The sequence below is a fragment of the Bombina bombina genome, chromosome 12, assembly GCF_027579735.1.
Source record: "Bombina bombina isolate aBomBom1 chromosome 12, aBomBom1.pri, whole genome shotgun sequence".
NCBI lineage: Eukaryota > Metazoa > Chordata > Amphibia > Anura > Bombinatoridae > Bombina > Bombina bombina.
The window spans coordinates 120,035,079-120,062,596 of NC_069510.1; the positions used below are offsets into that span (position 1 = coordinate 120,035,079).

The 27,518-nt window shown below is 42.6% G+C and overlaps 1 protein-coding gene across 2 annotated transcripts in view; it reads right to left on the bottom strand.

Annotated features, from left to right (window-relative positions):
• Positions 1–9,187: 9,187 nt before the first annotated feature.
• ODF2 (outer dense fiber of sperm tails 2) overlaps positions 9,188–27,518 on the bottom strand; it is a 126,068-nt gene continuing 107,737 nt past the window's right edge. Inside the window, exons 16-22 of one of the 2 annotated variants that reach the window (XM_053695885.1) lie at positions 26,462–26,566; positions 26,035–26,193; positions 25,435–25,535; positions 25,152–25,314; positions 24,206–24,331; positions 12,641–12,658; positions 9,188–12,282 (exon numbers count right to left, since the gene is read on the bottom strand). In XM_053695885.1, coding sequence (XP_053551860.1) covers positions 12,109–12,282; positions 12,641–12,658; positions 24,206–24,331; positions 25,152–25,314; positions 25,435–25,535; positions 26,035–26,193; positions 26,462–26,566 — 846 coding nt within the window. In that variant the 3' untranslated portion in view covers positions 9,188–12,108. The remainder of the gene's footprint in view (positions 12,283–12,640; positions 12,659–24,205; positions 24,332–25,151; positions 25,315–25,434; positions 25,536–26,034; positions 26,194–26,461; positions 26,567–27,518) is intronic. The other variant, XM_053695886.1, reaches the window with a different exon arrangement.

The following is a 27,518-nucleotide window of genomic DNA, read 5'->3' on the forward strand; positions in this document are numbered from 1 at the left end:
AAAGTTAAGAAGCTCCTTAACTCATCCGCCACCTCTTTGGTGGCGGACAGCAATCATCTCGATCGGATATAATCGGGATGAATGACACCCTCTTCTAGCGGCCGGAAATGCTTGTGCAATAATAATTTACTACAGCCCATCATGTCCACCCATTTGATAAATCTACCCCTTTCTCTCTTTTGAAAAAAGCCTTTTGTACTGCTGAATGGCAACTTACTTGATGGTCCTTACTGAATGGAGACATTGAGGCTGAATTATCAAATGTCTGTCAGACCTGATCCGACAGTGCGGATCAGGTCCGACAGACATCGCTGAATGCGGAGAGCAATACTCTCTCCGTATTCAGCATTGCACCAGCAGCTCACAAGAGCTGCAGGTGCAACGCCGCCCTTATGCAGACTCGAGGCCAATGGGCCACCAGCTGGGAGGTGTCAATCAACCCGATCGTACTCGATCGCGTTGAATTATGGCGATTCCTGTCCGCCTCATCAGAGCAGGCGGACAGGGTTATGGAGCAGCGGTCTTTAGAACGCTGCTCCATAACTTGTGTTTCTGGCGAGTCTGAAGACTCGCCAGAAACACGGGCCCTCAAGCTCCTTACGGAGCTTGATAAATGGGCCTCATTGGCTAGAGGGTATTACCAACCACATTCAGATTCTTACTGACATAAGAACCTGATGTATTTAGAGACTGCTCACCGACTTAATCCTAGACAGGCCAGATGGGCCTTATTCTTTTCTCATTTTAATTTTATAGTCTCTTATCTTCTAACGCCCTTTCCTGTCGGTTTCCTCAGTTCAATGATGCCTCTGAAACTCCTATAGAGCATATCATTCCTCCCGCCTGTGTTATTAGTCAACTCAACACATCTCTTCTCAAATGTGCAATGGGCACAGTCAAGAAAACCTCCCGAGGCTCTTGCTGCTCCTGAGATCTTTTTGTACCTCTGAATCTCTGTACTCCTGTGCTATCCTGGGCTCATGATAGCAAACTTTCAGGTCATCCCGGTTCGTAACAAACCTTTAAACCTCTCTTTCAACTTGTCTGATGGCCCACCATGAAGTCTGATTCTCATGAGTATGTCAAGGCCTGTCAGACCTGTGCTGTTAACAAGACTACTTGAACCTTACCTCATGGTCTGCTTCAACCCTTGTCCATACCTAAGCAGCCTTGGACACACATAGCCATGGATTTTGTTGTGGATCTCCCTCCTTCCAATAATAATAATAATAATAATAATAGTGTCATCTGGATTGTGGAAGATCGATTTTCCACGTTTACCCATTTTGTAACATTACTCAAGCTGCCCAAGAAATGGCGGATCTTTTTCTTTCTCATGTTGTACGACTTCATGGTTTACCCTTGAACATCGTCTCTGACAAAGGACCTCAATTTCTTTCTACCTTTTGGAGGGGCTTTTTTTAATTAATTGGTACTACTAATTGTCTGTCTTCAATACCTTGTGCACTGGAAGGGTTACTCTGTGGCTGATCATTCCTGGGTTCCTGCCCACGAAGTTCATGCCCCTTCTCTTGTGTCCCGGGTTCATGCTGCTAATCCCACTAAACCGGCTAGCATCGGGTTGTTGTGCAGAACGCTGCTCCATAACTTGTGTTTCTGGTGAGTCTGAAGACTTGCCAGAAACACGGGCCCTCAAGCTCCAAACGGAGCTTGATAAATGGGCCTCATTGGCTAGAGGGTATTACCAACCGCATTCAGATTCTTACTGACATAAGAACCTGATGTATTTAGAGACTGCTCACCGACTTAATCCTAGACAGGCCAGATGGGCCTTATTCTTTTCTCATTTTAATTTTATAGTCTCTTATCTTCTAACGCCCTTTCCTGTCGGTTTCCTCAGTTCAATGATGCCTCTGAAACTCCTATAGAGCATATCATTCCTCCCGCCTGTGTTATTAGTCCACTCAACACATCTCTTCTCAAATGTGCAATGGGCACAGTCAAGAAAACCTCCCGAGGCTCTTGCTGCTCCTGAGATCTTTTTGTACCTCTGAATCTCTGTACTCCTGTGCTATCCTGGGCTCATGATAGCAAACTTTCAGGTCATCCCGGTTCGTAACAACCTTTAAACCTCTCTCTCAACTTGTCTGATGGCCCACCATGAAGTCTGATTCTCATGAGTATGTCAAGGCCTGTCAGACCTGTGCTGTTAACAAGACTACTTGAACCTTACCTCATGGTCTGCTTCAACCCTTGACCATACCTAAGCAGCCTTGGACACACATAGCCATGGATTTTGTTGTGGATCTCCCTCCTTCCAATAATAATAATAATAATAATAATAATAGTGTCATCTGGATTGTGGAAGATCAATTTTCTACGTTTACCCATTTTGTAACATTACTCAAGCTGCCCAAGAAATGGCGGATCTTTTTCTTTCTCATGTTGTACGACTTCATGGTTTACCCTTGAACATCGTCTCTGACAAACGACCTCAATTTATTTCTACCTTTTGGAGGGGATTTTTTAATTAATTGGTACTACTAATTGTCTGTCTTCTTCAATACCTTGTGCACTGGAAGGGTTACTCTGTGGCTGATCATTCCTGGGTTCCTGCCCGCGAAGTTCATGCCCCTTCTCTTGTGTCCCGGGTTCATGCTGCTAATCCCACTAAACTGGCTAGCATCGGGTTGTTGTGCAGCACACGGTGGTAACATTATTGCCGCGTGTCAGGAGTGTCGCTCTTCTCATTATGCGCACCTGTGCATCATCCCTAGCGTGAACCTGTGCCTATTTAAAGCACCTCCTTCTTATCTTCCTTGCCTAAGTATAGGTTTTCCATAGTGTACTCCTCGGTGCTCAATAAATTCTTTACATACTATCTGCTGATCCATAAGAGCAGTGAGTACCTACAGCAGGTATTAATACTGAATACACTACAGTTACATACTATCTGCTGATCCTGTCACCATAAGAGCAGTGAGTACCTTAAGCAGGTATTATTACTGAATACACTACACTTACATACTATCTGCTGATCCTGTCACCATAAGAGCAGTAAGTACCTACAGCAGGTATTATTAAAGAATATACTACAGTTACATACTATCTGCTGATCCTGTCACCATAAGAGCAGTGAGTACCTACTGCAGGTATTAATCTTGAACACACAACACTTACATACTATTTGCTGATCCTGTCACCATAAGAGCAGTGAGTACCTACAACAGGTATTATTACTGAATACACTACAGTTACATACTATCTGCTGATCCTGTCACCATAAGAGCAGTGAGTACCTACAACAGGTATTATTACTGAATACACTACAGTTACATACTATCTGCTGATCCTGTCACCATAAGAGCAGTGAGTACCTACAGCAGGTATTATTACTGAATATACTAGTTACATACTATCTGCTGATCCTGTCACCATAAGAGCAGTGAGTACCTACAGCAGGTATTATTACTGAATACACTACACTTACATACTTTTCTTCCTAAATGGAAAGAGTCCACAGCTGCATTCATTACTTTTGGGAAATAAGAACCTGGCCACCAGGAGAAGGCAAAGATAACCCAGCCAAAGGCTTAAATACTCCTCCCCTTTTTCTGCGAAACCATCCCGACTCATATTAACAGCTCCTCAAGCAATCGGCGTTGTCGAACTTCGCTTCGTTGCCTGTTTTCTTCTCTCAAGTCCATGGCAGAGGTGATGCTACTATCTGTCACACTTGAAAGGCTGTGTTCCTGTTCCACATCGTAGATTCGATCGTTTCATTTTACTTTATTCATCAATGTACTGTAATGTGAATGTTTTTCCGAGAGGCTACCCCCTTTCAGGTCTAACTTATCATAAGGGTCTCAGTGAATCTCTTGTAGTATCTTGGAATCAAGGGTTAATAACTCCTGAGGGGGGTTATTGAACAGGGGGTTTATAATCATGTTTGTTATGTGATTCAACCTGCTTATGTGTGATGTTTATGGGCTCGTGGTTTGGAACATTGAGGCCTTTGGAAGTGATGCAGCCTTTTTGTTGGGCGCGCTTTTTTGGACTGTACAGTTCACCTTGTGTTCGGGTGTGGCTCCGTTCCATTTTCCATTTCCGCATTCCCGACCGTGTGGCGAAATAAAATTTCTAGTCCGCAGGGGTCTGGTCATACGAGGTGGTGAGTGCCCCAGCCATTGGGGGTGTCAGGTGCCGTTTTTGTTTTTACTACTTAGTCCATATTTATAAATCTTCTATCCAGTCATGGAGGATTCTGATGCTGAGACTGTGCTAATTTCAGATTAAGTTACGGAGGATGCTGATACTGAGACTATTTTGATTTCAGATTCAGATTCTGTGTCCGGTGACGAATCCGGATTGGCCCCGTTGACACATGTCAACCGGTTTTGTTCCGTATGCCATTTCAGAGCACCTGGTTCCTCTGGCTCAGGGAATCAAGGGACTGCTGAGCCATCCGCCGCTGGAGGTCCTGTCCTCCGAGAGGCAAGTTCCCTACCAATTCATACTTCTACACATGTGGGTAACCCAATTTCTGATTCCTCCATGCAGGGTGGCGTGTTCCCCCTGGAGGTTGCAGCACGTTTTCGCTTCCACATAATGTTGGCGATTGTTCGTCTGCAGAGTCCAGACGTTTATTTGAGAATGTGCTTGTGCCTTATTGTCCCGGGCCTTCTGCCTTGGGGAGGGCCTCTACAGTTCCCCGTGGGTGTAACTGTCCCTGAGTGTTGTGCCTTTCATTACAGGATTGCACGCCTTTGCGTATTGCTCAGACATGTTTTTCAGTTATTGAATGACTATCATTACCAGATACGGGGATTTTCAGTCTGCTAATTCAAATGGTGCACCTCATTAGACATGTGGGGATGAAGTAGTCTCCCGATTGTCATTTGTTTGAGATCTTTCCCAGTTTTTGAAAGATAGGGCTCCTTTTGGCTGGTCCTGTGGGTAGGCCTGTGTCTTTTTGGGCGCTAACCTTTCGGTTGCCTTATATTTTATTTATATCTGATGGGATGTCTTTTATTTGTTTCCTTCGGGAACCTTCTGGGATTGATAGTCTTTATTACTTCTTCGGAAGTTGTTTTGGACATGTTAGTCCTATGTTAAAAATGTCTGTTTTTTCCCCTATGAGGGAGAATTTATGCAGTTTTCCAGTTAGGACCCTAGGTGCAGGCTAGTCCTTTCGCGTTCGTTCGGTCTTGTGGCTGTTCAGACACGTGGCGCTGTTCTGCTCAGCTGGTTTGGTAGAAGCGCAGAGTGCTCAGGTTATCATTGTTTTTCATGTTCAGCGAAGCATTCGAGAGGACCTGTGGGTCCGTGAGGCGGGAAGGATTGTTTCAGTCCTTATAGCCTTCAGTCATAGATGGCTGGGCAGGGGAGTTTTCCACTGCGTCACTCTGACATCTGATTTCATCAGAACTTAGTTTCCCTTCCTCATGTGGTGGAGGGTTGGAGGGCTTAACGCCCCTTACCGCAGTTGAGCGGTTTGGCCTTCATTTTTAGGCCTCTGGATTTGTCCTTTTGGGCTTGATCCAACAGCTTGTACAGAATAGCTGTCTAGCATGCGGAAGGTTTGCAGTTTGAAACCAGTTGCAGCTCTTGACACCTTGCAGGTGTCGCGCAAGCTGTTTATAGTGTATCTAGATGCAACTCTTACTCTTTGATGTGTACTGTCTGTCTGAGTTATAAGAGACCTTTGGGTCTTCTTCCATTGTCTCCTGGTGAGTTGAATCTCCTTTTAGGGATCTGTGTTTCCGGGTGATGGTTGTTCCCTGCGGGGACTTTGTTTAGCTTGGGGTTTTCCGGAGCTGGGTAGGCTTAGTGCCTTTCTCTTCCTTGTGTCCTCTGCTTGTGCGGAGGTGATAGGGAGACTAGTCCTGCTAGTAGGATTTTTTGGATCTCAAGGTATCCCTTGGTTGTCCTGCGGCTCTGAGAAGTATCTTCATATGACTTCTAGCCTTGCTCCTTGGAGCTAGGGGTGATTCCTTCCTTTGGTCGGGGCTTTCAAGTTCTTCTTGCTATACGGATTCTCTGGATATGCATCCATATCCCTTATGTCTGGCTTTTTGGCCAGTTGGGGTGTTTAGTTCTAGGGTAGGGTTTGCCTGAAATTTTAGATGCCCGGACCTGTTTTTCTCCCTGAGACTTCCGGTTGCTGAAGCTTCGCTTGGCCTTTTTCCTGACCCAGTCTTGGGTGGTTTTGAAATCTTGGACCTCAGGGCTGGTCGGGGTGTTCAGTGCACTGTTGGGAACTTGGGCTATGTCCTTGCTCCATCTACCTAACCTGGTCATGGTTGGCCAGGTTTTTGGAGTATTTTTTGCGTACACCCCTAAGTGGAAATGTCCAAATTGGGCCCAAAGTGTCAATATTTTGTGTGGCCACCAATATTTTCCAGCACTGCCTTAACCCTCTTGGGCATGGAGTTCACCAAAGCTTCACAGGTTGACACTGGAGTCCTCTTCCACTCCTTCATGACGACATCACAGAGCTGGTGGTTGTTAGAGAACATGTGCTCCCCCACCTTCCGTTTGAGGATGCCACACAGATGCTCAATAGGGTTTAGGTCTGGAGACATGCTTGGCCAGTCCATCACCTTTACCCTCAGCTTCTTTAGCAAGGCAGTGGTGGTCTTGGAGCTGTTTTTGGGGTTGTTATGTTGGAATACTGCCATGCAGCCCAGTCTCCGAAGGGAGGGGATTATGCTCTGTTTCAGTATGTCACAGTACATGTTGGCATTCATGGTTCCCTCAATGAACTGTAGCTCCCCAGTGTAGGCCGCACTCATGCAGGCCCAGACCATGACACTCGCACCACCATGCTTGACTGTAGGCAAGACACATTTGTCTTTGAACTCCTCACCTGGTTACCGCCACACACGCTTGACACCATCTGAACCAAATACGTTTATCTTGGTCTCATCTGACCACAGGACATGGTTCCAGTAATCCATGTCCTTAGTCTGCTTGTCTTCAACAAACTGTTTGCGGGCTTTCTTGTGCATCATCTTTAGAAGAGGCTTCCTTCTGGGACGACAGCCATGCAGACTAATTTGAAGCAGTGTGCGGCGTATGGTTTGACCACTGACAGGCTGACCCCCCCATCCCTTCAACCTCTGCAGCAATGCTGGCAGCACTCATATGTCTATTTCCCAAAGGCAACCTCTGGATATGACGCTGAGCATGTGCACTCAACTTCTTTGGTTGACTATGGCGAGGCCTGTTCTGGAGTGGAATCTGTCCTGTGAAACCGCTGTATGCTCTTGCCCACCGTGCTGCAGCTCAGTTTCAGAGTTTTGGCAATCTTCTTATAGCCTAGGACATCTTTATGTAGAGCAACAATTCTTTTTTCAGATCCTCAGAGTTCTTTGCCATGAGGTGTCATGTTGAACTTCCAGTGCCCAGTATGAGAGAGTGTGAGAGCGAGAGAGAGTGTGAGAGCGATAACACCAAATTTTTCATTTAGTACATGAGTAATCAGAATATCAAATATACACATCATATTTGTACTAGAAAGTTCTTAAACGGTTCTAGTCCTTATTTTCTTGCCCCTTATATTGTCGATATAGGTCACTCTTGGACCCTAGTGAGATGTTCTTTAAGACATAAATTTTGCTTCAGTTATGAAGATGCTAGTGCCAAATCCGGACACCTTGTCAGTAAATTGTTCCATGAAACATTTATATAACATTAACAATAGTATAAATCAATTGGTATAATTAAACTTCTAACTCAACTGTTTCCCTTCTAGCCCACACAACAGTTGCGGAACACTTTTGTATCCTCATTGCTATCAGGAGTACATCTCTTATTTATATATGAGAGGTATTATAGATTATAGAGTAGGTATATTGCATGTTGTACATATAAAAGTATAGTTCTGAGTGGTTCCCTAATTGATGCGTATATCTATATTTGTTCATGCTATACATAATTCTATATTCTACTTAACATTGCGATGACCCCATTTTGAGCAGTGTACCGCAACTTTATCAAAACATAGTTTTCCCTGTGATAAGCGTGAGCTTTTTTTGTTCATCTCCTGCCGTAGCCCCGGCCAAGAGGGAGATGTTAGTGTGAGAACCGTCCTATGTTAAGGGGCAGCGGCATTAATGTTTTGGAAGCCCTTAATCAGGTTTAGTTAAAGTAAGTGTAATCACAAGGGCCCCCCACGAGGCATTCTAGAATATATATAAGGACTTTGTAAGATTATCAGTGCCCCTTGCACTGACTTTATAGGGAATGTTTCTATAAATCAATCTGTTCTGTCTAGAAAACTCTTAAGGACATATGAAGCCTAGTGTATAATTAGTATAGGTTATAATTATTGAAAAATGCTAAAAACAGGAACAGTCACTTCAAACCTGCAATAATTAACGTATTAAACTGTAGTGAATATTAAACTATTATATGTCATAACCTTTCAATAGCTTTACTGGTCTTTCTCGTCATATCAGTGGTATATCATCCCCATGCCTTAATTTGTAGCAACGGAATGATTTGTGCAAAAACAGAGTCCAGCTGCAAATGTTTTTTTCTGCATATTAAAGTCGGATTTGTTGCTCCTAGTGTCTCTTTAATAATAGTCGCCCGTTGCGCTTTGCCATGTTTGTTGTAGTGGTCTTCGGTTTGGTTGCCCATATTATATCTGTTAACCGTCAGAGACATAGGTGTGGGTGAAGAGAGTACATGGTTTTTATTTGCGGCTTAGGAGAGAATCAGCCGGAGCTCTAGAAAGTGTGACCGCTTCAGATCGCTGATCAGACACGCCCCTCCGATAACACCAAATTTAACACACCTGCTCCCCATTCACACCTGAGACCTTGTAACACTAATGAGTCACAGGACACCAGGGAGGGAAAATGGCTAATTGGGCCAAATTTGGACATTTCCACTTAGGGGTGTACTCACTTTTGTTGCCAACGGTTTAGACATTAATGGCTGTGTGTTATACAGGCTGTACACTCACTCCTTTACATTGTAGCAAAGTGTAATTTCTTCAGTGTTGTCACATAAAAATATATAAAAAAATATTTACAAAAATGCGATGGGTGTACTCACTTTTGTGAGATACTGTGTGTGTGTATCTATCTATCTATCTATCTATCTATCTATATGTATGTATGAAGAGGAGTCCGCAGGCTAATGAGAGGTTTCTACCTAACTGCAACAGGTTATTTAGCCACCAATATGGAATATAAAAGTATATAAATCTTCATACAGTTTCATTCAATCATTTTAAAATTTATTTATTTTTACATTTATACAGCAAACAAATTTATTAGAAATCCGTAGAAAAACAAAAAATCTTTAAAAATATATAAATATTTTTTTAAAAAACAAACATGGACACGTGGTTCTTGTATAAATAATGACATTTAGACACAAAAACACCATATAAAACTGCACAGTTTGTATTTAATGCTGGCTAGACCCCAGACAGACGACATAATCCTTACATCTGACAGCAAGGGGTTAATAATTCAGACATATGGCTATAGTGATATCCTGCCTATAAACAGTGAAATAACACGTCACATTTGAACGAGTTGACCCAAATGGAGGACATAGTTAAAGTTACAGTGAACCCCCCTTGGTTGCCAGAGGGCATTTGAATTGATGTAGACAAAGGAAGGGTTAAGCTTCTGTTACAGTGACACTTTATTGACACTGAATTGGCAATCTAGACATTGCTAAAAGCTGCAGACCCTTTTACCAGTGTTTAAATAACAAATCCACGTCTCATTAAATGGGAATGACCCATTTGCAGGAATAATGGCGCTGCGGAATCTGTTGGCGTTCTACAAATAACTAATAAGTTGCACCAGGTGAGTTTTATTAGTCAGAACACAGACACACAAACTGTTTGCTCAGTACAGCCGGAGGTCACTCACACTTGTATTATTTTGTACTTTTTCTACTACCTAATTATTACATCAGCATGTTAAGTGGTTTTTATCTATGTGGGATTATAGATCACAGCAGAAGACTTGCAGCCTGCGTACGGCCTGTCTGATAGGACAATAAACTAATCTCACATATGAAAGGACACAATTTAACTTTAACGTATTTCTGTAAAGATATTAAATATCATTATGTTAAAGGGACAGTCTACACCAGAATTTGTATTGTTTTAAAAGATAGATAATCCCTTTATTACCCATTCCCCAGTTTTGCATAACCAACACAGTTATATTAATATACTTTTAACCCCTGTGATTATCTTGTATCTAAGCCTGCAAACTGCCCCGTTATTTCAGTTCTTTTGACAGACTTGCAGTTTAGCCAATCAGTGCCTGCTCCCAGATAACTTCACGTGCACGAGCACAGTGTTATCTATATGAAATACGTGAACTAACACCCTCTAGTGGTGAAAAACTGTTAAATGCATTCTGAAAAGAGGTGGCCTTCAAGGTCTAATAAATTAGCATATGAACCTCCTAGGTTAAGCTTTCAACTAAGAATACCAAGAGAACAAAGCAAAATTGGTGATAAAAGTAAATTGGAAAATTGTTTAAAATCACATGCTCTATCTGAATCATGAAAGTTTATTTTGGCCTAGACTGTCCCTTTAAAGCTGTTTATTGTGATTGAGAAGCTAATGGGAAAATGCACTGTGTACAAATGGGCCTTAAAGGGACACTAAACCAAAAATTTGCTTTAATGATTCAGATAGAGCAGTAATTTTAAGCAACTTTCTAATTTACTTCTATTATCAATTTCTCTTTGTTCTCTTGCTATATTTATTTTTATAAAGCAGGAATGTAAAGCTTAGGAGCCGGCCCATTTTTGGTTCAGAACCTGAGTAATTCTTGTTTATTGGTTTGCTAAATGTAGCCACCAATAAGCAAGCGCTATCCAGGGTGCTGAAACTAAAATGGGTTGGCTCCCAAGCTTTACATTACTGCTTTTTAAAGTGAATGTTAATTTTCAGCAATGAGTGTCCGGTTTTAAAAATACTTTTAAAAACAGGGGCACTATTATTGCTAAAAGTTTACATTGTACTGGATTTGTAGAAATACCTTTTACTTCTCCAAAACCGGATCGCCGATCCCCCTCCTTCTTCTTCCTGCTGTACAAACACAGCAATGACGAAACCGGCTTCCTCCAATCACAGCCGGGCATCACGAGATGTACGCTCTGGGGGGGAAGCCATGATTGGAGGAAGCCGGTTTTGTCATTTCTGACGTCAGTACAGAGGAACTGAGGCTGGGATCGGCGATCCGGTTTTGGAGAAGTAAAAAAGTAAGTATTTCTACAAATTCGGTGCAATGTAAACTTTCATCAAGGAAAGTGCACCTGTTTTTAAAACTATTTTTAAAATCCGGGCACTCCTTGAAAATTTACCTTCACTTTAAATAAAGATACCAAGAAAATGAAGAAAAATTGACAATAGGAGTAAATTAGAAAGTTGCTTAAAATTGCTGCTCTATCTAAATCATGAAAGATTTTTTTGGGGGTTTAGTTCCCTTTAATGACTGATTTCTCATTGGCTGATTAGCAGGAACTGATGCTGTTTTATTGGTAGACAGGGACACACCTCACAAGTGTAATAACAAAAAATAAAAAAGGCTATGAGTAAGGCTTAGGCCGAAACGCGTAAGCCGTTTGTTTAGGTGCCCTGCACTTATTTTTCCACTATTTTCTCTGCACTTTTAACCGGGAGTATACACTCCTCACGCTATGGATGTACATGTTTTTTGGATCTGTCCATTAAATTGATTTGCTTGCTTTAACTCGTGTGCTTCTCATACTTTTTATTAGACAGTGATACACCTCACAAGTGTAATAACAAAAAATAAATAAAGAATTACATTAAAAAATGACCCCTTGTAGCTGCAACACGTCCCATTGAGGTCAGATCAGTGTCAGCAATGTTATTAAAGTCATGTCGTCCTTCTCTGTGCTCGCCGGACAAATTAAATATGAATCACAGTAAGGGAATTGCACGAGCAATGTCAGAAGTGTTACAGAGAAACGAGCACCTAAAGGCAAATGGAAGACATTCGATAACATAAGGGCTAAGTTGTGCAGCACCAAGTGAGTCACATGACCACAGCTGATCTTCACAGACCTAAGTGGGTTTCCTGCTTCTTTTTTAACTCTGCAAAGTCTGGGACATAAGGAAGCAAAGTTCTCTCCTTAAAGTGGGGTTCGAGGGCGTATAGGTGAACTGGATACAGCAGCCTCACCAAATACATTGGCATATGAAGATTTTAGAAACTGAACATAGTTCTGCATGCTGCGATTTGTGCTCTCGGACTGCTCCAGTCGGTCTTTCAGATCTTGCAGACGGCTCTGGAACCGACGCTCAGCCTGGGGAGGGAAGAGATACACAGTATTCATCATATAACCACATCACCAGTACTGTGCATGTGCACTGCACCGCCAGTCAGCGCGCGCACGCAGCACCGCCAGTCAGCGCGCGCACGCAGCACCGCCAGTCAGCGCGCGCACTCAGCACCGTCAGTCAGCGCGCGCACACAGCACCGTCCGTCAGCACGCGCACACAGCACCGTCCGTCAGCACGCGCACACAGCACCGTCCGTCAGCACGCGCACACAGCACCGTCCGTCAGCACGCGCACACAGCACCGTCAGTGAGCACGCGCACACAGCACACACATAAAAAGGCACTAACTAAAGCATAAGCCACATACACATGCACAAATCACCTGCCAGTACTTCTGCCACTGGGGCATCCATAAAGAATGTGAATAACATAAAAAGGGAGAGATGCGTATGAGGACGGAGCTCTGCAAGAGGACACCTTCTATAGCTCACAATGTATAACGCATTTCACTAGCTGTACTTTGCTTTTCACCATTAATAAACTCTAGTAAAATGTATTAAATCATCTTGTGCTGATGTGTACTGTGTATAAATAACAGGGAATGCAGCAAGTTATTGTTTTATAAAGGTGAGCCACAAACAGCCAATCACAGGCTACACGGGTAACGTATTGACTTAAGCAGAAATCGTATTCAGTTGTACTTGAGAAATTATTTCAGAGAATTAAAGTCTGCGCATTAAATGGTGTCTACAGCTGCACACATGAGCGTTTACAGCCTTAAATAAAAAAATGTATGCTTACCTGATAAATTTCTTTCCGGACATGGAGAATCCACAACGTCATTCCAATTACTAGTAGGATATTCAACTCCTGGCCAGCAGGAGGAGGCAAAGAGTACCCCAGCAAAGCTGTTAAGTGTAACTTCCCTTACCCATAATCCCCAGTCATTCAGCCGAAGGAAAATGGAAAAAGAAGAAACACAAGGGGGAAAAGGTCCCTGAGGTTTACTAAAAAAAACCTGCCGAATTATAATTAAAAAAGAGGGCAGGGTCGTGGACTCTCCATGTCTGGAAAGAAAGATATATACAGGTAAGCATAAATTTTGTTTTCTTTCCTAAGACATGGAGAGTCCACGATGTCATTCCAATTACTAGTGGAAACCAACAGCCAATCTAGAGGACACAGAATGAACAGGGAGGGGAAAAAAAAGGCAAGAGGACCTAAAGAGAAGGCAACACCACTTGAAGGACCTTTCTCCCAAAAGAAGCCTCAGCTGAGGCAAAAGTATCAAATTTAGAAAAAGTATGCAGAAAGGACAATGTTGCCGCCTTGCAAATCTGTTCCACAGAAGCCTCATCTTTGAAAGCCCAAGAAGTGGAATGAGCCGTAATTCTCTCAGGAGGCTGCAGTCCAGAGTCTCATAAGCCAAAAGAATCATACTTCTTAACCAGAGGGAAAGAGAAGTAGTAGTGGCCTTCTGACCCTTACGCTTTCCAGAGAAAATAACAAATAGGGCAGAAGATAGCCGAAAATACTAGTAGCTTGAAAGTAAAATTTGAGAGCACACACAACATGCAAGTTATGCAAAAGACGTTCCTTAAGAGAAGCAGGATTAGGACAAAAAGAAGGAACAACAATTTCCTGATTAATGTTTCGATCCGACACCACCTTAGGGAGAAAACCCAATTTAGTACCAAGGGTCACTTTATCTGCATGAAAAATAAGGTACAGGAATCACACTGCAGAGCTGAAAACTCAGAACTCTGTGAGAGGAGGAAGTAGCAAGGAGAAACAAAACCTCCCAAAATAACCACATTATAATCAACAGCAAGCATCGGCTCAAACGGAGCCTGCTGCAAAACTTTAAGAACTAGGATAAGGCTCCAATGAGGAGCAGCAGAGTAAATACAGGCCTGATTCTGACCAGGGCCTGAACAAAAGCTTGGACATCTGGTAATTCTGCCAGATATTTGTGCAAAAGAATAGACAGCGCAGAAATCTGACCTTTCAGAGTACTGACAGACAAACCCTTCTCCAGGCCATACGGAAGGATAAAATTTGGGGAATCCTCACCAGACTCCAAGAAAAACCTTGGTTTCACACCAAAAAAGGTATTTACGCCACATCTCATGATAAATACGGGTAACAGGTTTAGGAGCCAGAAGCATAGTATCAAAGACCGTTTCCGAAAACCCGTGTCTATACAGGACTAGGCGTTCAATCTTTAAGCAGTCAGCTTCAGAGAATCTAGATTTGGATGGAGGAATGGACCCTGAATTAGAAGGTTATTCCTCAGTGGTATCCTCCAAGGTGGAAGACATGACATCTTCCCCAGATCCGCAAACCAGATTCAGCAAGGTCAGACAGGAGCTATTAGACTCACGGATGCTCTCTCCTGTTTGATACGAGCAATGACTCGTGGAAGAAGAGCAAATGGAGAAAAAAGGTAAGCTAGCCAGAAAACCCAAGGGACCACCAAAGTATCTATTAGGGCAGCCTACAGAACACCTCGAGATGGAGAGCCCACTACCCAGTATGAAAAGTCTGTCTACTCAGAAATCTACTTCCCAATTGTCCATTCCTGTAAAGTGGATGACAAATAGGAGACAATCGTGAGCTTCCACCTACTGCCGAATGCTAGTCACCTCCCTCATGGCCAAGGAACTCCGAGTTCCTCCTTGGTGGTTGATGTAAGTCACTGAGGTGAAGTTGTCTGACTGGAACCTGATAAACCAGACTAAAGATAATTGAGGCCAAACTGACAGGGCATTGAAGATTGCTCTCAACTCCAAGATGTTTATGAGGAAAGAAAACTCCTCCCGAGTCCACAGGCCCTAAGCATTCAGAGAACCCCAAACAGCTCCCCAGCCCGATAGGCTGGCGTCCGTAGTCACAATCACCCAAGAGGGTCTCAGGAAGTATGTGCCCAGAGACAGAAGGTCCTGAGAAATCCACCATGAGAGAGAGTCTCTTGTAAGGGGTCCAGAACTGAGCAAAAGGAATGATGTCCATGGAAGCCATCATCAGACCAATCACCTTCATGCACTGAGCCACTGATGGACGAAAAGCAGACTGGAGAAAGCAGACTGGAGGGAAAGACAAATAGCAAGAACCTGGAGTTTCTAACCTCTGTAAAGAAAAACCTTCATGGAGAATGAGTCTATGACCATTCCCCGTCATTTGGTACCAAAGGACTCTATTCCAAAATCACCTTTCACCCAAGTAAACGGGGAATCGACAACAGAGATGCAAATGAGAGCTTGCTAAATTGAAGGATGGCATCTGAACCAAGTTTTAGTCCAGGTACAGAGCCACCAAGAATCTCTGATCTGTCAAAAAATAAGATAACATTATCGTATAATAAAAAAAACTTATATTGAGCCATATAAAAGTAAAATATGGAAGCGCCTAAGTATATTGAAAGCATATTACATAATACCCATAATCATGTAGATAAGGTATTGTACCCTTATACCTGAAAAAAACAAACAATAAACTTAAACAAGTTTACACTTAAACTACCACTAAATAGCGGTAAACATCATGGAAAAGGCTTAAATTAACACCATTCCCCAGGATTATCTGTGGGTAGTAGAAAAAAGGATAAACATATTCTTCACTGTAAAGAAAGAAGAATATCCTGTCAGGATGGCAGGAATCAGACGAGACGAGAAGTGCAAAAATAATCACACCTTTATTAATAGCAAAAAATAATAAAAAGTCCACAAGTCAAATAACAAGCCGGGAATCAAAACCAGAGCTGGTAGTCAGACGAGCCGAGTCAGGAGCCAAAGCGAATAGTCAGACGAGCTGAGTCAGGAGCAAGGAGAACAGCAGATTCAGGAACAAGCCAAGGATCAGGAACCAGAAGGGACGTCAGACAGCCAGGTAATACACAGGAGCTCTCACAAACAGGTCTGAGACAATGCAAGGGCAAATCATACTGAACAGAGGCCCTTTAAATAATAAGTGATGACATCACAATTCTGAGACTGCATCCTGTCTCACACGGATGATGTACACCAGTCTGGCCATAAAAGGAAGTGCAGGAACTTCTCCCCAATACCCCTAAACATCTTGTATCTTTCATATACAAATTACTGGTACTATCATCCTCACAAAAACCCTCCTCCTTTAGATCACAGTGGGAGCGTGAACTACACATACATCTAGATGACTCAATATGGGAGAGGTGTTTTAGATCAATCAAGAAGTCCTCCCCCTCATTGAATATAGTAGAGACTAACTATAAACTGCTATCAAGGTGGTACTTAACCCCTGTTCGGCTCCACAAAATTTATCCAACAGCCTCGCCTAGATGCTGGAGAAAATGTGGAGGTCTCGGATCCCTATCCCATATATGGTGGGAATGCCCACATATTAAACTATTCTGGAGTCAAGTTGAGGAACGAATAAATATCATATTAAATACAGATATATCTCTGGATCCACAGATGATTTTACTTAATAACTTACCAAACCTACACTGCCAGTACAGGATGGGTTTACTTCAGATAATGATCAATAGTGCCAAGAGGCTTATCCCCCGGCTGTGGAAATCACCACAAATACCTAGCTTAGATCAATGGTTACAAGAAATAAAACATACCTTAAAACTTGAAGAACTATACCACAATTACCACAACAAAGCAGAACATTTCGCTAATATTCTATTCCTTTGGAATCAATACACATCACAAAAATAACTGAACACCAATAAAACCACAGATGCAAAGAATTCTCTTAACACTTGTAGTTTCCCTTTCCTTCCCCTCCTTTCTTCCCTCACTCCCTATCTTCTATATATGTCTCTGAAATTCTCTATGATTACCCGGATTTTTATATTGGATAAATGTTTATTATTGTCCATGTTTCCGGTCAAAGTTCGACATGTATATCTCTATATATGAACGTATAAGAATGTACAATTGTTATAGATTGAATGCTGATCCTGTTTCTTTATAAAATCAATAAAAAAACATTGAATTAAAAAAAAAAAGGAAGTGCAGGAAATGAGCAGCATCACACAGTATGCACCAGAGTCAGCAAGAGAGGCAAGTAAAATGGCTGCCAGCAGCACATGGCAAACAAGGCAGGGAAAAAACCCTGACATATCCGCAGAAGCCAAATTACCATAAACTGCCACAAGATGACAGCCACGGTACAGAAAAAGAAACTGTACAAACATAAAACACCTAAAATACCACCAACAAATATTGTAATGCCTATTAGGTTACCATAATTTTTTTTAAAAAAAGGAATACCCAACAAGAAAATTGAGTATAAATAAGCAATATTAGGAGGCAAAACCAGAGAACAAATGTTCAAAGGATCCTTAGCCTACCGAGTTATACAATATAGAGCATCTACATGAACTCAAGCCAGAGTACATATGAATATGCCCCCACATTGGCAAATTAAACAGACCACTGTATTAGCAATGGGCTAACGGCAAGCAATGAGGAAAAATTATCAAAAATCCCCTCAGTTGCCACTAGATGGTGGCAGATTAAAATGTAAAACAATACACATTTTTGATACAGAGCTGTAGACTGGTCTGCAGGGTAGACTCCATGAGGATATAAAAAAACTGTGAAAGGGGACCACAAGTACATGCACTTAAAAAGCATGGTCACATAACCCCAAAGACGTAAAAAACACAGTTTATTAAAGTATTAAACCAAATACTCCCAGCTCTCTCCAAATTAACCCATACACCACAGCACCACAGGGTTAAAATAAAACACCCCTATATACAAATCAGCCTAAAGCAGGTGCGGGAGAGCAGAGCTAAAAAGGCTTAAGGCACGAATGCAATCGCCTGATAATAAACCGATAATCGTACCGTAGAGAAAAGTCGCTGATTAGGAGGACTTAGCTACTATCCTCCGCTCTATCACGCTCTTTCAGGAATGCAATGTGCATCTATATACACCACCATATTCTGCTATCCTTAGTAGTAGTACTTACAGCGCGCGTTTATTCGCGCCAAAAACACACAGTAGAGTCCATACACACTGAGTACCAGTTTAGCCCGCCTTACATCGCCGGCTTCAAAATTTCAGATTTTAAAATTTTGCATCCACTAATGGCGGGTATTGTCATTATACTCTGTGAACTTAGGGACATAAATATGGCTGGAACCCTCTCCTCCTGACCTAGTGTAAATAGGTCATAGAGAAATACACAGAATAAAAAGTCCCTGACTGCCCAGGAAAACTGTGATGGTATGAAAGGAACGCTTAATATTAACAAGGGTAGCTTCACAGTCGCTTAAAATCCCTTGTAAATTCCCATAAAGAAATTTAAAAAGGCAGACCCTTAATACCAACATTGTCCTTCTTTGTATTTATTAAAGAGACAGCCGCTGAGGGATAATTAAGCCCAAGATAACGCCCCTCAATAACTCTGGATCCCACATACTGAAAAGCCTGAGTCTGACCACTTAAAGACTCGTAGGTAGGTTAAAGGGCGGCATAAATCTTTGTCACTGATTTTCATCAATGTGCCCCGCCGCAAAATATCCCAAACCTGTGGATATACTGTAAATACAATACATACACACTCTTCCTGAGGGTAGCAGGTCCCACCAGGTCCCTGACTTCCCAGTCCTTCCTCCTTCATCCTGATAATAAATAATAAGAAAGGACTTACCCTCCAGAGTCCTCTGCTGTGTGGGGCATTACAGCAGCTGCAGGTCTGTCAAACTCATCCGGCCGCTGACAGGAACCTGCAAGTAAAATAAAGAACAGAGTAACCAACCCTGGCTTTCTCTGAAGGGGTAGCAATAATGTTAGAAATAAAGCAAAGACAAGCTCGCCGCTTTCTAACTGCTAACAGCCACCATTACTCTTACTCAAGAGATTGACATGGACACAGCATAACCAATAAAAGGATTAAATATCTTCAGACACCGACTTCACACATCCTCCATTGACATAGGCAAAGAGAATGACTGGGGATTATGGGTAAGGGAAGTTATACTTAACAGCTTTGATGGGGTGTTATTTGCCGCCTCCTGCTGGCCAGTAGTTGAATATTCTACTAGTAATTGGAATGACGTTGTGGACTCTCCATGTATTAGGAAAGAAACATTTATTTGCGTGAAGTTCAGGCTATTACAGCTACATCATACACTGTGTCCCTTGACAAATAAACATGGAAGCGGTTAGATCTATTCATATATACATTTAGCCACCAATCAGCAAGCTCTACCCAGGTGCTGAACCAAAAATAGGCTTGGCTCCCTTCTTTTTGAATAAAGATACCACGAAAATGAAGAAAACTTAAATTATGCTTACCTGATCATTTTCTTTTCTTCAGATGGAAGAAAAGATGAACAGTTGCATTCATTACTTTTTGGAAATAAGAACCTGGCCACCAGGAGGAGGCAAAGACACCCCAGCCAAAGGCTTAAATACTCCTCCCACTTCCCTCATCCCCCAGTTATTCTGCAGAGGAATAAGGAACAGTAGAAGAAATATCAGGGTAAAAAGGTGCCAAAAGAATAAAAAATAAGAGACCCCCCACTGAACAAATACGGGTGGGGAGCTGTGGACTCTTTCCATCTGAAGAAAAAAAAATTATCAGGTAAGCATAATTTAAGTTTTCCTTCATAAATGGAAAGAGTCCAGAGCTGCATTCATTACTTTTGGGAAAACAATACCCAAGCTATAGAGGACACTGAATGCAAAAACGGGAGGGTACCATAGGCTGCCAATTCTGAGGGAACCAGGCCTGAAAAAAACCACAAACCAACCAAACCCCGCTTTGTCGGAGCTGGGCAACAAAAACTAGAAGGAAAGGGCCCCAAGGACACTGACCCGCAGATAGTCCGAAGGCCTAACTAGAGACCGCAAAGCAGACTTACTGAGCCAACACTCCTCCAGGAGAACCGTCACCCAGCAGTCGGTCCCCACACAACCCTTACTAGTACAGTACCAAAATCCCCAAAAGGAAGAGGAGAAGGGTGAACCAAAGGGATACCCAAAAGGTACAGCAAAATCCAATAACGGAAATCCCCCTTCAAAAGAAGGCCAAGTCCACAGAGACCCGAATGGATCCCGAGAACAAGGGGAGATGACTCCCAACCCACCGGGCATCACCAAGGAAAATAAACATCTTCCAAATATCGTGCAACAGCACCGAAAAGACAGCTGAAGACAAAGTCCTCAAAACGTCAGAACTCAGAGACTGAGCAAACAGAAAAATTACAAGTAGCAAACTCAGAACAAAAACATCTAAATCCAGTAACACGCTGTCATCCGTAGGAAGGAAAAAGCGTCCGAACAAACTAGCAGATTGCCCAACCTCCAAGGCAGAGGACACACTCCAGGCAATCCAGGCCGCCAGACCTACTCACAGATCTCAAAGGGTAGGAGGCACAGAACCTCTAACATAAAAGGTCCACTGGCACCCCCAAGACCTGAGGATAAACAACAGATCTCAGATCCTACACCTAGCCGGACCAGCCCAAGCAACGGCAGATCTAAAAAGCAAGGGAACAGAAAGGAACCCCAAGACCGGCCCCAAAAAGGGCGGAAGAATAGACAAAGCCACTTCAACCTAAAGACAATCGAGCAGGCATTAGACCCAAAGAGATCTAGCAAAGCCACCCGACTAAGTCTCAATGCGGAGCCAACAGCTCCCCAGATGGAAAGGAACAACTCAAAGAGCAGCCCAATCCCTGAACCAGATAAAACATCTGTTCCAACCTCCCAAACACAGGAGAGGCCCCTAAAAAAGGAACCACACCTCCGTACGGAGGACAACGAGCCCCCTGAAGAGGAGAGCGTAGATAAATACCTGTCCATAAGACAGGAAGTCGTAGGAAGAACCGAGAGGACACAAGGCAAGGTCACTGATGAACACGGAAAGAACCCCTTAAAACACCATTGTGCTAGCACACATACCAGGTGCAAAAGCGACAGCTGAGCAACCGCAAACCTTCCGTTTGCTAGACAGGAAAGCCCACCATCAGGTCACATTAGTCGGCTGTCCCAAGGGAACCGTATCGTCCGGCACAAGACAAGCCCCAAGGAGCCCGGGCTCTCAGAAGATCTGGCCAAGTTGTAAAACAGAACAGCCAGAACAAGGGATAAGCCCAAGTACCCCGGAAACTGGAACCCCCAGGTCAGTCCTAGGGTAACATCCCACAGCGGGATCCACAAAGAAAAAACGATGACCAAAACCCTCGACAACCGAAAGATCAGGACAAGAAGCCCGGGCCCCACAAATGTTTAGATTAAACAATCTTCCAGGAACTTAAATCCCTCGTCTGATATAAAAAAACAGACCTCCCAGGGAAAATATCCAGAATAAACCGGATAACAAGAGCAAGAAGCTCTTGCACGTCCCGACCCAAAGGGAAGAGACCACCCCTTGCAGGAGCCTAACACTCCAAAGAGCCAAGGCCATAAAAGGACACTAGAGCTAACAGACATCCAAGCAACAATAACATGATTGTGCTTGAAAAGCGTGGCTAATCTCCCTTAAGGGACACAAGGCACTGCTCATGTTATCAACCTCGAAGGAGGAAGGCTGAGTAGACCTTGCCAGGGATCGAACTAGCAACCCTCGGTTTGCTACAGTACAGAGTAGCCACAGAGCATTAGTATGCTGAGCTAGCTGTCCAGATAGCCACAAGCTCTATACACAAGGGGAACAGTGAGGACAAGTCACCCGAACAGAGCAACATCAAGCCTCCACATCACCTCAGATTCGAAATCCGAGGACAGTAAAAAATGGGCTTGGATGCCACCTGGATGGCAATACTCGAACCCTACGAGTGGAAAACCACTAGGACCTCATCTATCCCAAGAAGGAGATGCAGAGCATTCCCAACACCGGGGGAATTAAAACAAATAAGAAAAATAAATAATGTTGAAAGAACTCTGCACCCCAACCTGACCAGCAAGGTATTATAGGCGCCACGTGTCTGAATAAGCCGCGAGACAGAAGATCTGAACCCAAGCAGGACCAGCCCACAACCAGGGTCATAAATGCCAAGCTGGCTAAATCCGCTCTCAGAGAGGGAGGAAGAAAAACAGACAAACATGGGACTAACCTGTTCCGAACAACCTCCGTAGAAGCAAACAGCGAGTATCGATCCCAGAGAAAGTTCCCACAGGAAACATAGTATGAAAACTAAAACTAAAATTCATCCTAACCGGATAAAATAAAATGACAGGCAACCCGAGGGTTAACGCCCAAGAAGAACAGAAAAATCCGCAGGACCAGCCTAAAGGAAACCCTGTTCTTCCAACAAAACTAGGAAGGATCTCGATAACAAGATTTAAAGGAGATTACTTCATCCCCCCATGTCTAACGAGGTGAGCCATTTGAAGGAGGAGACTGATGATTTCTGTAACCAAGAAGGGTAGGGTCCCCAAACGTGTCTGAGTAGAACACGAAGGTGAGCCAGTCTGTAATAAAAGTCACAAAACTCAGGAACAGTTACACCCGCAGGGATCTGCACATGCCCTCCTGTGGCCAAGAGACCTGTGACAATCGGGCACGAACACAATCACAAATAAACATCTAGACTTTGTAGATGCGCAAGCGCCAAAAGCATGTAAAAGCGAAAACGTGCCACAACCTCCGGGGGGAACAATCCAAAAAAACATAACCTGGGTTACCCGCATGTGTAGTAGTAGGGAGCGGTAGGGAACTCGCCTCCTGGAGGACAGGGCCCCCCCGAGGCATATGGCTCAGCAGTCCCTTGAATCCCTGACCAACAAGGCACTCTAGAACGGCCTAAAGAACATAACTGGCTGACCTGAGTCAATGGGGCCAATTCGCATTCGTCACAGGACGAAGAATCAGAATCAGAAAGTTGAACAATCCCAACATCAGTATCCTCCATAACTGGATAAAGGATACCAAAAAAATGGACTAAATATAAAACAATTTAAACGGCACCTGACACCCACAATGGCTGGGGCACTCACCACCTCCTATGAATCAGACACCAGCGCACTAGATTTCTCCGTCGCCACACAGTCAGGAATGCGGAAATGGGAGACCAGAACGTAAACATGCCCGGTCACAAGGTGAACCGCACAGTCCAAAAAAAGCGCGCCCGACTGTAAGGTTGCGTCACTTCGAAAGGCCATTATGCTCCAAGAGCCACGAGCCCAGTTAACACTACACATAAGCAGACTGAATCACATAAACATGATTATAAAAAACCCTGTTCAATAATCCCCCTCAGGAGATATTAACCCTTGATTCTTCGTGTTCTGCAACAGGCTCCGTAGATACTAAAGGAGTCCCACTGAGACCCTGTATTTTTCATTGTGAGTTCGCAGGAACAAATGAGTTACAGTACAATCATGAAGAAGTAAAATGAAACAATCTTGCCGAAATCTACGCCGTGGAACAGGAACACGGCCCTTCAAGTGTAATGAATAGTAGCCTCGCCTCCGCCATGGACTTGAGAGAAGAAAGCAGGCAGCGAAGCGAAGTTCGACAACGCAGAATGCTTGTGGAGTTGTTAAAATGTGTAGGGATGGTTTCACAGAAAGACTCTTCCTGCATCTCCGGACTCTAACTTTCATCCAAGCCCTCACTGAGAGACTGACGGGATTACTTAAAACTCCCGTCCCATGTCGAAGAGTACTACCCTCCATAAGAGACAAAAACAAACTTCTGACACTTCTCTGCCCACCTTCTGGGACGAAAAGCAAAGAATGACTGGGGGATGAGGGAGGTGGGAGGAGTATTTAAGCATTTGGCTGGGGTGTCTTTGTCTCCTCCTGGTGGCCAGGTTCTTATTTCCCAAAACTAATGAAGGCAGCTGTGGACTCTTTCCATTTATGAAGAAAAAAGTGATAATAGGAGTAAATTAGAAAGTTATATAAAATTGCTGCTGTTTCATGTCCTTTTAACCCATTTGCGTTTATTCATTCTGAGTATGCAATACCACCACATAGCGCAATTTACTTACATCATCCTTGGTGCGCCGGAACTGGTTCAGTTCGGTTTTGGTTTTGCTCAACTGGGTCTCCAGATCCAGGATCTTAGACTGTGTTATTCGCTCTTTGGATGATGCACGTTCTCTCGTCTGATCCACCTGTTTTGAAGAAAAGTAAAATAAGCTTAGATTGTGCTGTCTGTCCTGCTCGTCTGTGTGTGTCAAACACAGGAGGTAATATAGCTCCTTATTAGTGGTCATGCAGGGCACTGCAGGTATATACTATATAGTAAATATGAATATCCTGACCTAACAACTAACTATAGCTAATAACTGCAGGTATATACAATATAGTATATACATAATATCCTGACCTAACAACTCAGCATAGCTAACACTGCAGGTAAATATTATATAGTATATACATAATATCCTGACCTAACAACTCACTATAGCTAATAACTGCAGGTATATATTATATAGTATATACATAATATCCTGACCTAACAACTCAGCATAGCTAATAACTGCAGGTATATATTATATAGTATATACATAATATCCTGACCTAACAACTCAGCATAGCCAACACTGCAGGTATATATAATATATTATATAAATAATATCCTAACCTAACAACTCAGCATAGCCAACACTGCAGGTATATACTATATAATATATACATAATATCCTGACCTAACAACTCACTATAGCTAATAACTTCAGGTATATACTATATAATATATACATAATATCCTGACCTAACAACTCACTATAGCTAATAACTGCAGGTATATACTACTCAGTATAGCTAATAACTGCAGGTATATACTACTCAGTATAAACTAATAACTGCAGGTATATACTACTCAGAATAAACTAATAACTGCAGGTATACATTACTCAGTATAGCTAATAACTGCAGGTATATACTATAAAGATATCAGAACAACTCAGTGACCCGTTGGCCGTTTCTCACCTGCCTTCTGGAGTCCTCAATAGCGGCTTCTAACTGGCGCGCCAGAGATGCACACTCACGACTTTTCTCCTCCAGCCGCAGTTGGTTCTGGTGAATGGAGTCCTCGCGTTTAGCTACGACCTGCATGAGTTCTCTGTTCTGAGTAGTGGCATCCTCCAGCTTCCTGGCAGAGAAATAAAGCACATTTATGGTTTACCTGACGGTGCGCCTCATGCTTAGATAGGAAAGCACAATAACATTTGTTTTTTTTAGGTCTTTGAAACTAAATGTCTGGTGAGGTCACCTTTCCAGTTCCTCAAGTCTCAGCACCAAAAGCTTGTTCTCTTCAGTAGCAGATTGGTAACGGTCCCTTGTGGATTCCATCTTGTCTCCTTGCTGCTCCATCTATAAAACAACAGCAGTATTAAACTATATCTACACTAAGAAAGGAAACGTAAAATCGGAAGAGTATTCAGATACCAATCACCCGGGCAAGGCTCTACATTCGTTAAATAAAACAAATTAACGTACTAGTACCTGTGAGTAAACTTAACTGATGAGAGACCGCAGGCTTCATGCAGACAGAGGTAAATAGCAATTAGCTGAGTGAAGAAATATGCCACAAAGTTGTACGAAATTAGCAGATCACCATACCGGACATTGGTTACGTCAGGAAATATAGCATATAAGAAATTCATGCAAAGACAACTAAAGAAGAGATCACACTAGAGACAAATTATGTTTATAACGGCGTTTAATTTAGCGATAACTAAGGGATGTAGAGATAACAGATCGAGGAAACTGCACAGATGAAGATCTCAGAAGCGTCAGGAGATCACTGGCTTCTCTGCTGTACTACATATGACGGACTGCTTGTGCAGATGGTGTTGCGCCAGTTCCTTACCCGAACGCGTAGATCAGAGATGATGGAAGTCAGCTCGCTATTCTTGTTCTCATATTCATGTAGCTGCTCTTGACATTCCTGCAGTTTCATCTCCGTTATCCTCAGCATCTCTGGGAGCTGCTCAAGCTCAGACAAACGATAGTGGAACTTCTTACGCACCTAAAGGGTGAGATGTGTCAGAGGAGGAATCATTCCTGTTTAATCATATGTAAACCGTGCCGTTTAAAGCAGCAAGACCAATGTAATATACCAAAGTCACATGGATGGAGAAAACTTTATTACCATTATATTACAGAGAGGAAGCCAAAAGGCAGCCAGAAGTTAGTATTAGCCAAGTGTAAATAATTATTTGCAACTCTGCTGTGCTAAACTTAAGATCTATCAGCATCGCAATATGAACAGCTTTGGGTTTTGGAAGTTTGTTTACCTGTTCCATGTCTCGGTTCATTTCATCCTTCAAGTTTTTGTTTTCAGAGACGCTTCTTTCCAGTTGCAGACAAATCTCATCGGCTTCTTTACGAGTTTTTTGCACCTGTAGGAAAACAGAAAGTCAATCAACAATGTGAGTTTGTTTGCACAATTGGGGGAAGTTATATATCCCTATTAAACAAATAGAGAAAGTTGTTGGTGCAAAGTTTCTATATAGTAAGCTGGATGTGTGCTACGTGTATTCTATTATACATACAAACATATACAAGCAAGTACGTATAGTATATAGTAGTGTGTATATCAATAGCTAACTGCACAAAAACAAATGTATATTATGATAAGTCCATTTCTATATATTCTGCACAGAAAACGGACTCTTAGGTACTCAGCTTCTATCCACTTAAAGTTATGTAGAAATTTCACAAAAGTCCTCATGCTTGTCCGATTCCCCTATATAGACACACGCCTTCCTGAGGGTCTCACCCAAACTACAAACTATCCGGACAGAAATAAGGAACAATAATTACACCAGTAATGATTCAGTGTCATTTCTAACATTGTCCATAATAAAGTAACTGGACAAATCCACGAAAGAGCTTTTTTATGAGACTACATGAAGAGAAAGAGCGTAAGAAGGCTTACAGATGTCTATAATGGCTTGTAGATGACCTTTATGGCTACAACAAGCTGTGTAGAAAAGACCAGAACTTAGGATCAGATGATGAGTTAATAGGATTAGGATTTAGATCAAAACAAATGTTCTAAGGTCCTCTTTATAATAATACACATCACAAAAGGAGGAATGAAGAGCAGAGGTTCTAGATCTGAAAGTCTTGTTGAAGTCAAAAAGTATTTTGAAGATGTATAAGCGTAATCATTACTTATGCTTATGTTCAGATGGTACTGAAACACATGTAAGAGCAAATTTAAGTAGAAGGGAGAAAATAAATATTTTAAGAGTTTAAAATAGTAAAATGTTGGGAGAAGCGCTGTCTCCCACTAAACAAAGTTAGCGCTAAAAGCTGAACCTCTATAAAAAAAGCCCAATGAAGAAC